The following is a 14388-nucleotide window of genomic DNA, read 5'->3' as shown; positions in this document are numbered from 1 at the left end:
CCATAAACTTGTTTTCCTTGACTTGTTTATAGCGACATGAATAAGACTTATAGCTAATAATGTATCATTTTTGAGGTGATAAAGGAATAAATATTTCTTTATTAAATAAATACTTTGATGCAATTAAAAAAAAAAAGCTGGTAGGGTATTACTTTGCCATCTGCTGGAAAATTGTAACAATGATCCAATGGATCTGGATGGAATTTTTCATATTAAGAGGGGAGAGTATATTTATTAATAACAAAGATATATTTACAGGGCCAGATTCTGCTGTTCTTATTTACCCTTCTTTTAATGGGGAGTTCTGCTTAAAAAATCATAGTACCATATGGTCCAAAGGAGTTGGAATTAGATAGGGGCCTTGATTCAGCAAAATCCATAAGCATGTGCTTAACTTTAAATCCCTTGAAACACATGCTCAAGTGTCATTGAAGTCAGAATGGGTGAGAATCAATCTTGATATAATCCCATTGAAGTCAGTAGAGTTACACCAAGGATTAATTTGACCCATTGCGTGAAGGTATTATGCAGTTTCTCCTGATTGATTGTAGTTCTGACGTGCGTTACTTCCCGGCAGTATTCTGGACCTCGACTGTTCCTAAGCAGAGGCTTGTGTACAGCAATGGGAGATTTGGCGAGGCAAGGATTTCAGGATCAGGCCCTCAATTGGCACATTTTAAAAATCATTATTTACTAGAACATTTTGGCCACACTGGAGTGCATTAGAGTTTAACAAAATAGCAGACCTAGTATACAAAAGCGGGAGGTGAGCTATGCAGAGTTTGCCTGATTGCAGCTTGTGGGTTATGGAAGCAGATTGAATTTGCAATCATGAGCTCCTCAATCCTATTTGGGCCACCAGAAAACTGGGAAATTGTTGAGAAACTGTAATTATTTCCTGCAGGAAAAAATGAAAGTTTTCTCCAATTATTTCTCTATCTTGCAATTATGGGTTTTAACTGTTCCTTTGCTATTCACCAAGAAAGAGACCTAAATTTAAATAATCTGAATATTGTGACATCAACTAACAAAACTCCGGAAAATGTGACACTTGACCGTGTTGCTGGTTTACCTGTCTGCATGATAAAAGATACACAGTGACTGGAGACAGAGTTGAAGCGTTTGAGGCTGGTCTTTCAGGAAAGGGAAGATAAATAAAGCCTGATCTAAAATGTCAGGTCGACCAAGCAGTTAAGGAGAAGTTATGGTCCTTATATAGAGTTAAGGTTGTGGCACTCAGAAAATCCCATTATACATGTATATATAAGGGTAAGACTTACAGTGACAAAGTCGAGGTCTCTATATAAAGGACCATAACTTCTCCCAACTTGGGTAAGTAAAGCCCAATGTTTAGACAGTTAGAAGTTCAACAGCTCAGGACAATTTGAGTAACATGGACATCACACGTACACATGCCTAAGGCTACATCTTCACTAGAAAGGCTGTAGTGCTTCAGTGTAGAAACTCATTACAGCAACGAGAGGAGTACTGGAGCCCAGTCCTGCGACCAGGTTCTCCTGTCGCTGTAGTTAATCTACCTCCCCAAGAGGTGGTAGCTAGGTCAGTGGAAGAATTCTTCCATCAGTCTAGTGTTGTCTACACCAGGGGCTAGGGTGGCTTATCTATTTCACTCAGGGGTGCGGACTTTTCACATCCTTGAGTGATGTAGCTGGGTCGACCTGACATTTTTAGTGTAGAACTGGCCTAAATTTATTCATGCGAGTAGTCCCATTGAGTTCAATTGGCCTGCTCAGATGTGTAAGGTTACTCAAGTGCAGAAGTGTTTGCAGAATGGGAGCCCTGAGTAACCGTTATCCGAGAGGACAAAGTAAAAGTATAGAATTTCACAAAATCTCCCAAAAATTCAGAGCTTTTGATCCTGAAAAAGCTCCCTGAAAAATTATACTGAATCCGACATTCATGTTAAAAAAGCCTAAACAATAATATACATTCAGAAATAAAACTCTGTATTTAGCTGGCTGTAAGGATGGGCCTGAGTCTATAGATTTACTCTCACAAGTTGTCCTTACCTGGGAAAATCATCTCACTGAAATCAGTGGGGCCACTCATGTAGGGTAAGGACTACTCACAGGAGCAAAAGTTGGAAGATCAGGCTTTCTTTATCTTCCCTTTCCTGAAAGCTCAGCCTCAAACGGCAGTACAGAAAATACGGCCAATGCTTCAACCGTGTCTCCAGTCACTTTGTATCTTTTATCACGCAGCCAGGTAAAGCAGATAAAGGAACCTGGAATAACTCCCGGGACTTCTGCTAAATTACTCCAGCGATCAATTTGGTCCAAGGCCTACAGGGTTAGATACAGCAGCACATTGGGCTGCTCTGCAATTTTCCATTTACCCAAATAAGTATAATGGTTGGCTTTTCCTCTGTTGCGGAGACTCCCTTGCTATCGGACTTGGAAACAATGAATCACGAGAGATAAGCGGACCAGAACAAGTCAACTGCAGACCCATTTAGCTCTCTCTCCTCCCAGTTCTAGTACACACATTTCTCATCCTACTGCAGAGAGAATGGAAATTCAGCAGAGCTGGCTCAAGCAAACTGGGTTTTCCTTTTGCAAAACCCTATCCGTTGGGGTTTTTGTTCTGCAAATCCTACTCAAGAGGTGTTTGCAACCAAGTCCCATTTCATTCAAGCCCCCCAAGTTCAAGTGTGCGTATGTATGTTTGAAGGGATACGCAAATGTGATGTAAAATGTCTAGTTTTCTCTAATATCTAAAAGTCAGTGACCTCAGGAAAGATTTTCCTGTGGTCAAGTTTCTAGGAGAACAGCTGACTCTGGGAATTGGAGATGAGGAATTCATGGCAGCCCAGGAAGTTCTACAATGAGCTTCAGGGGGAAACAACTGTTTTTTTGGGGTGAAGAATGCCCTGTTCTCTTATCCTCACCTCTTTCTCCTCTTCAAGGGGGTAGCATCTGAGATGACACTATGGAGAGAGGAAAAAAAGGTGGCTGAAAAGTTTGGTGTTTCACATCGCTGAATACAGAGGTTTGATACAAAGGGCCCAGTCCTGCTCTTGTTTGAAATCAATAGCAAAATTTCCATTTAGCTCAATAGGGCGGACAAATCTCTGAAATATTTCATACAAACCCCTTATGCACTGTGCCTCTAACTTCTTTAGTCACCACATTTCTTTTTTTGCTGTTTCTTTTTCTCATTTCTTTTCTTTTCTCTCCCATCTTTGCTTAGCACTTCTTCACTTTTGTTCTCTGCCTGAGATAACTTCGCTCCAGAGCAGAGCGCCAGCACAAGTTTATGCACTATTCAAGCAGGACTTAAACAGTGTATAGAGACCTTGCTGTGACTCTTTGCACAAGGGTGGACCCCACCCCACCCAATCTTGCCTTCTTTAACTATAACTGTTACAAAAGAGCATTCTCTTTCTTTAGACATTATTAGAGTCTGTGGCAGGCTGTCCTGCCTCCCCCAGTTGAAACGGAATGTCAGGAAATCCCACCCACTAGGAGATGAGATATCCTGGAAGGCTGAATTAACTCTGAGGATTCAACGGGTGGGCCAGCATGGGTTGTCTTTAGGCCACATGGCTTTTCAAACTGTAGTGACAACAACTGTGTTAAAACACAATTGATGCCAGAATGGTTCCTAGGTGGTTCCTCTGACCAGTGGGGACATGAATCTGAGCAGTATGTTAAAACTAGGGCTTTGCAAAATATTCACAGCAAAAGGCAAAAGTGCTCAAAATTGCATTTCCCCCTCCCTGCTCTCCATTTCATCTTGTAATTAAAAAAAATCACTTCATTGTACAGATGTGTTGCTTGAAAATGAAAGCAAATGATGGGAGGGGAACCTTGAGCATCGACCACAAAAATCCTTAAAAAACAGGATTGAGAGGCGGCCTAAAATAGTAATGGTAGCACAGTATAATCCCAGTTATCCGAAAAGCCGGGTGGACATCCAAAAGTTTCAGATAACCAGGATTCAGATAAACAGAAGTGCTATTAACTAGCATGGGGCTACATGGGGGGAACACTGTGGATTCAGATAACGAGGATTTTTGAAAAAAGGGAATTCGGATAACTGGAATTATATTGCATTTGTATTGGGGTAGCACTGACACACCCAATCAGGGCTCCATAGTGCAAGGCATTATACAAATATAGACTCTGATTCTGCAATCACATGCATCTTTTCATCTGCTTGGAGCCCCGTACACTTCAGTGGGAGTCTGTTTGTGTGGATCTAATTGCAGGCTCAGGGCCAGAAAGTAGGACCATGCCTGTCTCACAGAGCTCTCAGCCTTTAGCAATTGCAACGTTCATTACGTAGCAACTTCAGAGAACAGCATTGCTTTGGATAAACTGAAACTAAATGTGACTTTTCCCCCCCGTTCCCTATCAAGTTATTACCATCAACAAAGTTGAACTCACTGTGCCATCCCTGAAAGTGGAGAATGGAATGTCAATTGAACTCACCTGTATTGTGGACATTAGCAAAAGCGCCAGCTTCCAGATGCAGCATGCTTTTTTATTTTACAAGGATGACAGTCTTCTGCATAATACCACGTCGGAGCAAAACAGAACACGTTACAAAATATCGCCAGCTCGATTTGCAGATTCGGGAAGCTACAAGTGCACTGTGGAGGCAAACAGGAAGTCTAAAAGCAGCAATGATTTGGATGTTCGAGTTAAGGGTATGTATCCCTTCAACCATGGCTATCTTCTACGTTACAAAAAGCAGAGTAGATTATGTCCTACTCTATCAATGTACATTAATAATAATACTCTAGCACTTTTCATCCGGAGGTCTCAAAACACCTTGCAAAGGAGGGCAGTACTATCAGTAAAATGAGGATAAGCTGAAGCACAGAGAGGTGAAGTGACTGGCCCAAGATCACCCAGCAGGCCAGTGGCAGATCCTCACTCCAATTCCTAAAGAACAGATTCTTATGTCATACAAAGCAAAAAAATCACCCTGCAGCTGGTACTATTGGCATCTGGGGGGCAGTTTCACAGCCAGTCTTTTTCCCTCCTCACCACTTATGAGGACAGGGAGCATATGCATATCCCTGTCCCCTTCCCCAACGTTCCTTGTTCTGGCCTACAATTTCATATTGTCCCTCTTGGAATGGCAACTCCCAGAAAGCCTGGGTCCAGGGCTCTGCTGGGCCTGTACCCTGCCTTAAAGGAGTGGCTCTCAACCTTTCCAGACTACATCCCCCTTTCAGGAGTCTGATTTGTCTTTTGTACCCTCAAGTTTCACCTCACTTAAAAACGACTTGCTTACAAAATCAGACATAAAAATACAAAAGTGTCACAGTGCACTATTACTGAAAAATTGCTTCCTTTCTCATTTTTATCAATAATTATAAAATGAATCCAATTGGAATATAAATATTGTACTTTCATTTCAGTGTATAGTGTATAGAGCAGTATAAACAAGTCATTGTATGAAATTTTAGTTTGTCCTGACTTCGCTAGTGCTTTTTATGTAGCCTGTTGTAAAACTAGGAAATATCTAGATGTGTTGATGTCCCCCTGGAAGATCTCAGCAGACTCCCAGAGGTACATATCCCCCTGGTTGAGAACCACTGCCTTAAAGGACCAGTACCCCCAGTTCCAATATCCAAATGGGGAAACCAAGTTTTCCCTGTTGCTTGTTCCAGTGTAGGAGCTAGAAACATTGATGAAGAAGGGTGACCTTCGTGCATCAAACATGGTGCCATTACTGAGTGCAGCACTTCCAAAGGGCTCCTGTCCAGGTTTATGCTACCATGGTTCTTGCTTAATACAGGGATGGGGGTACAGGAGTGGAGACACTTCTGTTACTGGTCACTGGCCTGTCTCATGAATTTAGGGCCACATGTTCAATGGAGGGTACAGGGGCTGCCCTCAGAAGCCCCAGATTTGTATGCGGTTAATGTCTCTGTATGTCAAGTTACTTACACAAATAAGCAGCCAGTTTACACACATTAATACAGGTTTACTCAAGAAGAACCCAGCTTCCTTTCTTTCCACCTATAAACAAAAAGACAGGGACAGAGATCAAGCCTATACTGGCTCAAAGCAACATGCCTATGTCAGATGTGAACATTACCACTCACAGTTATTTCTTGCATGCTACCATTAAATGATTAATTTCAGTAACACAGAGATGATTTCAGTCTTCCTCTGTATACTTCATATCCTCCAGTTGTGGTGTGTGAAAGGGCATCTGGATTGTGCTAGTGTGATGCTCATTTCATTTTAAAGTCTGCTTATCTCTTGTTATTATGGAACACACTCACAGCTGAGGGGAAGCTTTCTATAAAGTCTTAGAGCTGGTCCCTCCAGATTCCTGACCAGGACTTTGGAGCATCCTCAGAAGAGGCTGCCACAGAAAACCATTCCCAGGTTTTACACTGAGCCCAGTGCCTGCTGGGACAGGACACTGCATGTGGGGTCAGCGCTGTGTGAAAACTCATACAGTGTGGACACAATAAAGCTCAGTCATGTAACTTACTCTGGAGCCCCAGTAGGGTGAGCAGATAGCAAGTGTGAAAAATCGGGACGGGGGTGGGGGGTAATAGGAGTCTATATAAGAAAAAGCCCCAAATATCGGCAGCTTTGTTGGTATAGTTGCATTCATGCTGGGAGTGATTTGGCAGTACGGTATACTGGTAGAACGTGCCCAGGGCAAACATCGCCTAAGTTAGCTAGGAACGTGCACTGTGGGATGTCCAATGGTGCAGAGTTATGGGATGAGAGAGGTCTTGATTCACTGGTTACAGCGGTATGATTGGAGTGTCCATCCACACAGCAAAAAAATTACCCTAAAGTTCCTGGATGTCCAATTCCAGACTTTGGTCAGCTGTAAAAATCTGTCCTGGGTCTGGGATCAGATTGTTTCTGCCTGTCCATTAAAATAGCCACTAGCACAATTGTCACAGATAGTCTCTGCTTTAGGTCTGTCTAATTATATTTGCTTGTTTTCTTTTCCAAAGGGCTGTCCCAGCCAAAACTGACTGCCCTGAAAAGAGAAGTAACGGAGGGTGAAGTTGTGACTTTACGGTGTGAAGTACCAGAAGAAAAGCCTCCCTTCGTTTTCTTGTTCCAAAAAATATTGCCCAATCAACAGTTCCAAGGGAAAAGGAAGCAAGAATTAAAAGAAAACTTTGCATCTGTTGAATTTCCTGTTGAAGAGGGGGATCGAATATTGTGTTTTCAATGTATTGCCAAGGTTACTTCAGCAGTCGATTCTGAAACATCAGAGCCCAGTAACATGACAATTGTTACAGTTGTGGGTAAGTGGCTTAGGCCTGGTTTATTCTATAGAGTTAGGTCGTCTCAAGGCACCTTATGTCGACCTAACCATGTAAGAGTCTACACTAAAATTTCGCTCCCGCTGACATAACTCTCCTGCTACACCGACAGTAATTCCATCTCCATGAGAGGCGTAGAGTCAACGTCAATGTAGTTAGGTCAACACAGCGTCAGTGTAGACACTGCGTTGCTTACATCGACAGTTGCTGACTTTCAGAAGATGCCCCACACTGATAGTTCAATCGGTGCAAGCGCTCCTGGTGAGGACATGCACCGCCGACACAAGCAGCAAAGTGTTCACACGCACAAGCGATGTAATTACTGTGGCAGCTGTATGTTGACATAAGTCAGGTCGACTTAATTTTGTAGTGTAGACATGCCCTTAGTTTTTGCCCTTAGATTTCTTTGCTCGTGTCACAGGGTGACTGACCCCTGTAAGAGGCCAGGAAGGGGCAGGGGAGAGCTGCTTGAGAATAGACTGAGGACATGTCTGCATTTTGAGCTGGGGATGTGGTTTCCAGCTTGAGGAGACATACACATGCTAGCTCTGATTGAGCTAGTGTGCTAAAAACAGAGCATTGCCATGGCAGTTCAAGTGGTGGGAAGGGCTAGCCCAGTACATACCCACCCAGGACCATAGGTACGTACTCGGGGCAGTAGCCCCTCCCACTGCTTGTGGCACTGTGGCTATTTTTAGGATGCTTGTGCAAGTATTCCTTTGCACGGGTGGATGAAGGGGACACTGAGGTAGATTGTGGCCGTGCATCACCGCCTTGTCCGCAGGAGGGCACCTCTGTCAGGGGTTCCCTGTAACAGCTTGTAATTCTTATAATTTGTTGTTTGCCTGGGTTGAAAACATGGACATCTTGAAATGGTGATATAGTTTTTAGTTAAAAACATAGTCCCCTGTGCGACTGTATGAGAATGCTGCAGTATTTGTAAGGGGACCGAGCAGATCTGGTTCTTGGTTTACTGGAGGGCAGATAGGTGTGAACTAAAACCCTGGATCCATACGCCCCCAAATGGCATCAGTGTTCAGGATCCAAATCCAGGATCCTCCGGGTTAGATTCTAACGTGTTTTGATCTGTGCTGTTAGGTCAGCTGATTACTAAGTGCCCACCCATCACTTTAGTTGAAGTTGTGGGTGCTCTGTAACTTGCAGGACTGGCCCCCAAGAGAAATGTGAGTCTTGATTCATATACAGCACATCCATCTGTGTACACCATTGTACACCACTTGTTATTGTCATTAGCAAAGATGATGGAAAATTGCAGGTTCAAAAATTATTGGAGTCTTCCTGCAATTGTAGCTGGGTTCTCTTAAAATCTAAGCTTCAATTTAAAATAAAAAGATTGTAGACAGAGCTTTCACCATGTGAACTGATGCATTGCTTCCTTGTTAACGCAGCTCTGCAGAAAAGGGTATCTAGCCAAACAATAGCAGCAGCAAAGATGTGAATGCCTTACCCACCCAAACAAATACTTTCTTTTAAAAAAGAGAAGGTTAATGTCACAATGGCTTTATATTTATTGCCTTTCAGAACCGTTTTCACATCCTAAACTGACATCCAAGTCCCCATGGAACATTACAGAAGGAGACAGAATTGACATTGTGTGCACAACGATTCTAGTCCGGAAATATGAACTTGAAATCCTCATCCAGAAAGACGGCAGGATACTGAACAGTACACGAGGTCAGAGTTCTGTGACCTACTCTGCAATAGCCATAGTGGAGCACAATGGCAATTACACGTGCAAAGTGGAACTGGGGAGAGTGTCCAAAACCACCAGCATGAACATTGTTGTGGCAGGTAGGAGCACTGTTAATTCTTAGATCTTGCTTAGCTTAGGAGGGTGACACTCGTATGTACATTTCCTGAAAGAATTCCTGAGTTCTAATCCTGGCTGACACTGAGGCTCAGATGCTCAAAGGTATTTAGGTGTCTAACTCCCACTGATTTCAATGGGAGTTAGGCACCTAGATAACTTTGAGGATCTGGGCCTGACCACTGCTTAGCAAAGATCCCATTTGTACTACAAAGGTGACCAAATTAACTTAGGGCTGTGGGGGGAAAGAGTGATTTAAAAAAAAAATCCTGATTATAAAATGGTTTGGTATCATCCACAATGACAAGAGCAGCCATGTTAGAGAAGGGCCATAGTCTAGCCATGATCAATCCACCAAGTGGCTGTTCTGTAGTCTGTATGGACCCTTATCCTCTCTGTCCTTCAGTTTGCTCCAGTGGTAGAATGAGGATGGTAATATTTTTCTGCGACGTTAATAAAGTACTCTGGAAATGTAAAATGCTATACCAGTAGAAGGTACTGATAAATCCATGGCCACCCGGCATTTCATGGTTATCATTAAACTGCGTGCCATGGCCATTTGGAACTTCACAGTGACAACAGGGTTAAACATATCCATCTGCTCCAAAAGCACAGCACTCTATAACTTTAGCTAAAGGAGAATCTTCTTACACTGCTCGCAGTGTAAAGTCTATGACTTGCAGTTGAGCAATTCTCATTTCATCCAGTAGAGGACAGTGGTGCCACACACAAGCTGGATCATTGCATGAGTTATTGTTGTTTTTCTTATTATGTTATAATGAATGAGGATTCCCTAGGATTTTAATAATGTAATGTGCAGAATATCCATATAGCCACATGGCCAGCATCATGCGCAGATTGGTTGAATATCTGTTTTGTTTAATCAGTTTAATGTAGGCTCTTATGTCATCAACCGTCACTGTAGTATTTCTCTGCTCTTTTCTTTTTAAATAATTATCCTTCTGGCTTAAGACAAGGGCAGGTGAACCTTTTTGGATAAAGTAAGAACCAAACCTAGACCTTCACCAAGAACTCAAACTGAACTATTTTCATGGGGGTTCAGAAGAAGCTTTTGGCCATTTCACTATTGTCCATTTTCATATGCAGTTCTTGGCTCTAGCTATGTCTGCAACAAAAAGTGCTAAAATACCATGGGAGAGGCTGTTTTTGCCAATTTACAGTCTGGCAGGGATCCCCCCTTCCCCCCCCCCCAAAAAAAAAATCTGACACCAGAACCTGTTCTTGTGATACTTCCAGCCTAAATTCTAGGTTGGAGATTAATCTACCCACATTAATTCCTGGATTCCATGTGGTGCTGACATCTGCTTTGGCTAACTGGGGCTGGGGGGAGGGGGGGCGAGGTATGTCATGTGCATTCCTAAATATGTTTGTGTGTCTTTGCTGCCTCATTCTGGAAGGTATGTCAGACCTGCTCAAGGGTTTGTGATTGTGTTTCTCTTTAATGGTCAGAGAGTCACAGAGAATACGAACATCAGTATTACCACAGCTCTTGGAGATACTTCTTTAGCTTGAGTAGTTGTAGCCTGTGTTTTTGGAGCTGAAGGTCCTGGTTCTACTCCCATGCTGTATATGTGCGATTCATTTAGCAACTGTTGTGTCCATTGCTTGTGGCCAAGGATTTGTTGTGCCTTGTAAAGAGGTACTGTCCTCTTAAGGCCAGAGCAGGTAATTACTCAATTTTGTATGTCCAGGGAAGCGACTGAAGCAGTCGTAAGGAGAGAGGAAGATGGTCTCAAGGAGCAGTTAGTGCCTGAAAGGGAGGGTTTAGGGCCATCCCAGACCATCGTTCCTTCAAGGGTCTGGGACCAGGAGCCTTGTAGCGTGGGAGAGGCAAGGCTCCCTTCTCTCCCAGCTAGCAGAGACAGGTGTTTGGGGTTATTAGACCCACCTGGGGAAGATCAAGAGCCTGACTTTGACTGGAGGGTGACTCAAAAGGAGGCTCCAAGGCCAGTCAAGGGAGAAGCTGGCTGAAGGACGAGTTGGTGAGGGGGGAAGAGCTCTGCCTGGACAGAGCCTTAGGAAGGAGGGCTGGGAAACCACTGAACCTGAGGGGAGAGTCTACAGGCTAGGGAGGCCAGGGCTGGAACAAAGTCCCAAGAAGGAGACTCTAAACTTAAGAGGTGAACAGAAAAGGGCCTTTTCGGGAGCTGAATTATATTGAGTGGGATATTACTTCTAAGACCTTGACTATGACTGGATTATTCTGGGAAACTGAGGCAGGGTGCCTGCAGGGCCACTCCAGGCCACAAAGCGGTGCCCTGGGATGGCAATAGTCTATGTTCTATTACCAAGCTGGTGGATAAAAATAGCTAATAAACCACAAACAATTCCTCACTTCATTGTGTCCTTCCCCCTGGATAGTCTGGGAAATGTAGCTACTTTGCCCTTATGCACAACCTGAATTAATTCTATCCATTGTCTATATTTTTGGCAGAGTTGTTTGCCAAGCCAATATTGACTCCTTCTTTGACTGACCTGGATGAAAATGAGAGTTTAAGCCTGTGGTGCCATATTAATGGCTCCCCTAAAGCAAACTTCTCTATCGTAAAGAGACCTCCGGAGAACGGCACCTTGTTGAAAACTTTCAGCAACTTCACTATTCAAGCCCAGGTGAATGACACCGGGTCCTATGTTTGTAGGGCTGAGATAAAAGGAATCATCAAGGAGAGTAACCCTGTACAGATAACTGTTTACGGTGAGTTGATAAGGAGCTATAAGGGCCCAATCCCGCAAAACACTTGAGCACCTCAGTAGTCCAGTGGTTTGCAGGGTCAGGCTGTAACCCTTGAATTAACATGGTGTCTGTACTGTTTGCCAACAGCAAGTAACACTCTGTGTAACTTTCTTGTAGTCTCTACACTGGGGTGGGCAAACTACGGCCCGGGGGCCGCATCCGGCCCTCCAGATGTTTTAATCCGGCCCTCGAGCTCTCGCTGGGGAGCAGGGTCCAGGGCTTGTCCCGCTCTGGCACTCCAGCCAGGGCACGGGGTCAGGGGCTTGCCCCACTCTGCATGGCTCCCAGAAGCAGCAGCATTTCCCCTCTCTGGCTTCTATGTGTAGGGGCAGCCAGGGAGCTCCGCACGCTGCCCCTGCCCCAAGCGCCTGCAGACAGGGCAGCGTGCAGAGCCGCCTGGCTGCGCCGCCGCATAGGAGCCGGAGGGGTGACATGCCGCTGTTTCTGGGAGCTGCTTGAAGTAAGCACCGAGCAGAGCCTGCACCCCTGACCCCCTCCGTGCCCCAACCCTGACCCACCCTCCCACCCGCCGAACCCCTCGGTCCCAGCCTGGAGTACGCTCCTGCACCCCAACCCCTCATCCCAAGCCCCACTCCAGAGCCCGCACCCCCAGCTGGAGCCCTCACCACCCCCTGCACCCCAACCCTCTGCCTCAGCCTGGAGCCCCCTCTTGCACTCTGAACTCCTCATTTCTGGCCCCACCCCAGAGTCCGCACCCCCAGTGGAGTCCACATCCCAACCCCCAATTTTGTGAGCATTCATGGCCCGCCATACAATTTCCATACCCAGATGTGGCCCTCGGGCCAAAAAGTTTGCCCACCCCTGCTCTAGACATACAGAACGAGTTCTGTACTGATGCAAACTGGTTCGCTTTTTCCAGGGCCAGCCATAAGTGGAGAAGGAAATTAGCATGTCTTCCCATTTCCATGCCCTGTCACTCCCTTCAAAGGTTTGCTGCATCCCTTTCCCAATGACCTTCCCCTCTATCCTACCTCATGTTACCTTTCTCAGTAGCTGGACATACTTTGCACACCTTTTCAGTCACCAGTTTTTATCTGAAACTCCATCAGCTTCTCCTTTGATTTAGCGCCCCTCTGCCCCACCCCCTCCCAGCAGTCTTCCCAGATCTCAGTAGGAGGCAGAAGTTATCTTGGTCACGGAGGACTGCACCATAGGGAAATCAAGTTGTCTGCTAGCAATACACCCGTGCAGCCAATGTGGGTAGCTTTCTTTATCCCTTGGAACAAAAGTATAAGCAATCTGTGGATGCTAAATAGGTAGCATATGTTTTACATATAATGTATAAATTAATATGGCAGTCTTTAGTTAACTACTGGTACTAGACTTACCCCTGATACAACTTCTTCAATAACAGTTTTTTCTCCTTTTAGCTCCAGTCTCGGAGCCAGTTCTTTCTGTTGCCAGCCCATCCACGGAGATGGTGTTAGGGGAGACCCTACTCCTACGCTGTCAATCCATGTCTGGAACTCCACCTATAAACTATACGCTCTTCAGAGGAAACAGACTTATTCACACCATCACAGTATTTAATAATACATATGCTGAATTCAGGGACAGACAAACTAAATTAAATAATCTGAGAGAATACAGATGCGAAGCTAGCAACCGTCACTCCTATGCGAAGAGAAGTAGCTACAAGATGAACATCACGGTGATAGGTAAGCCCAACTAACTCTTACAGCTGCTGCTGTTGAGGAAGTTAGATGAGTGAGGATTTTAATTTTGAAAATGTCTGTGATAGCGTGTGGTGGACTGAGCAGATTGGACTGAAGTTTATATTAAACCTTTTTTTCAGACAAATTATAAAATACTTGAGGATCTGAACCTCAGAACACTTTGTGGTGGTCTACAATGCAAAAATTCTACTAGTAAGCTGGATCAAATCAACCAGAGCCACTTTTATTTTAATGGAAAAATACCCTTCACATGTTAGCTGTGACTTTTAAATGGCCTTATTGAATTCAGGCTTACTGCAAAAACAAAATGACTTATTCTTAAGTCTTTGAAACTATAAATATGGGTCCAGTCCTGTGTTTCTTACTCATTGACATAGTCCCACTGAAGTTAATGAATAAGAGCTGGAGGATCAGACCCAACTTTTGTATCTTTTTTAGGCAGCGTGGATTAAATGTATGTTTACATATACAGAACTGTTCTCATGGTGGCCCTTGACAATGACAGTGCATGTTAGTTCCAGTGTCCTAGTGAAATTCCTATGTAATTGTGCCATTCCCCAGAGCTCAGTCTGGAGAGTTGAACAGCTGTGTCCGCTCAACCCTCCAACATGGGTGCCTTTCCCACTGCTTTTCTGTGAGAACAACCACTCCTGGCCTGTTCATCTACTGCCTCTAGCATGCAAAATAACTCCCAGATGAATGATATAACTGCTTCAGTAGGGGCTGGCTAGAATTATGTTGCAGAGCGACACTAGCAAATTCCCTGTCCCAAACTTGTTGCCCAGAAATGTGCATCTTGTACTGCCCATCTCTTTCCTTCTGTGCAGTA

General features: G+C 44.4%; 1 protein-coding gene across 1 annotated transcript in view; it reads left to right on the top strand.

Annotated features, from left to right (window-relative positions):
• Nucleotides 1-14388, top strand: part of PECAM1 (platelet and endothelial cell adhesion molecule 1) — a 76575-nt gene that overhangs the window by 1337 nt on the left and 60850 nt on the right. Inside the window, exons 3-7 of the mRNA XM_065415330.1 lie at nt 4382-4672; nt 6962-7261; nt 8822-9091; nt 11563-11823; nt 13254-13541. Coding sequence (XP_065271402.1) covers nt 4382-4672; nt 6962-7261; nt 8822-9091; nt 11563-11823; nt 13254-13541 — 1410 coding nt within the window. The remainder of the gene's footprint in view (nt 1-4381; nt 4673-6961; nt 7262-8821; nt 9092-11562; nt 11824-13253; nt 13542-14388) is intronic.

The sequence above is a fragment of the Emys orbicularis genome, chromosome 13, assembly GCF_028017835.1.
Source record: "Emys orbicularis isolate rEmyOrb1 chromosome 13, rEmyOrb1.hap1, whole genome shotgun sequence".
Classification (NCBI taxonomy): domain Eukaryota; kingdom Metazoa; phylum Chordata; order Testudines; family Emydidae; genus Emys; species Emys orbicularis.
The sequence above is the reverse complement of the archived record's forward strand: the minus strand, read 5'-3'. Positions and strand labels throughout refer to the sequence as shown.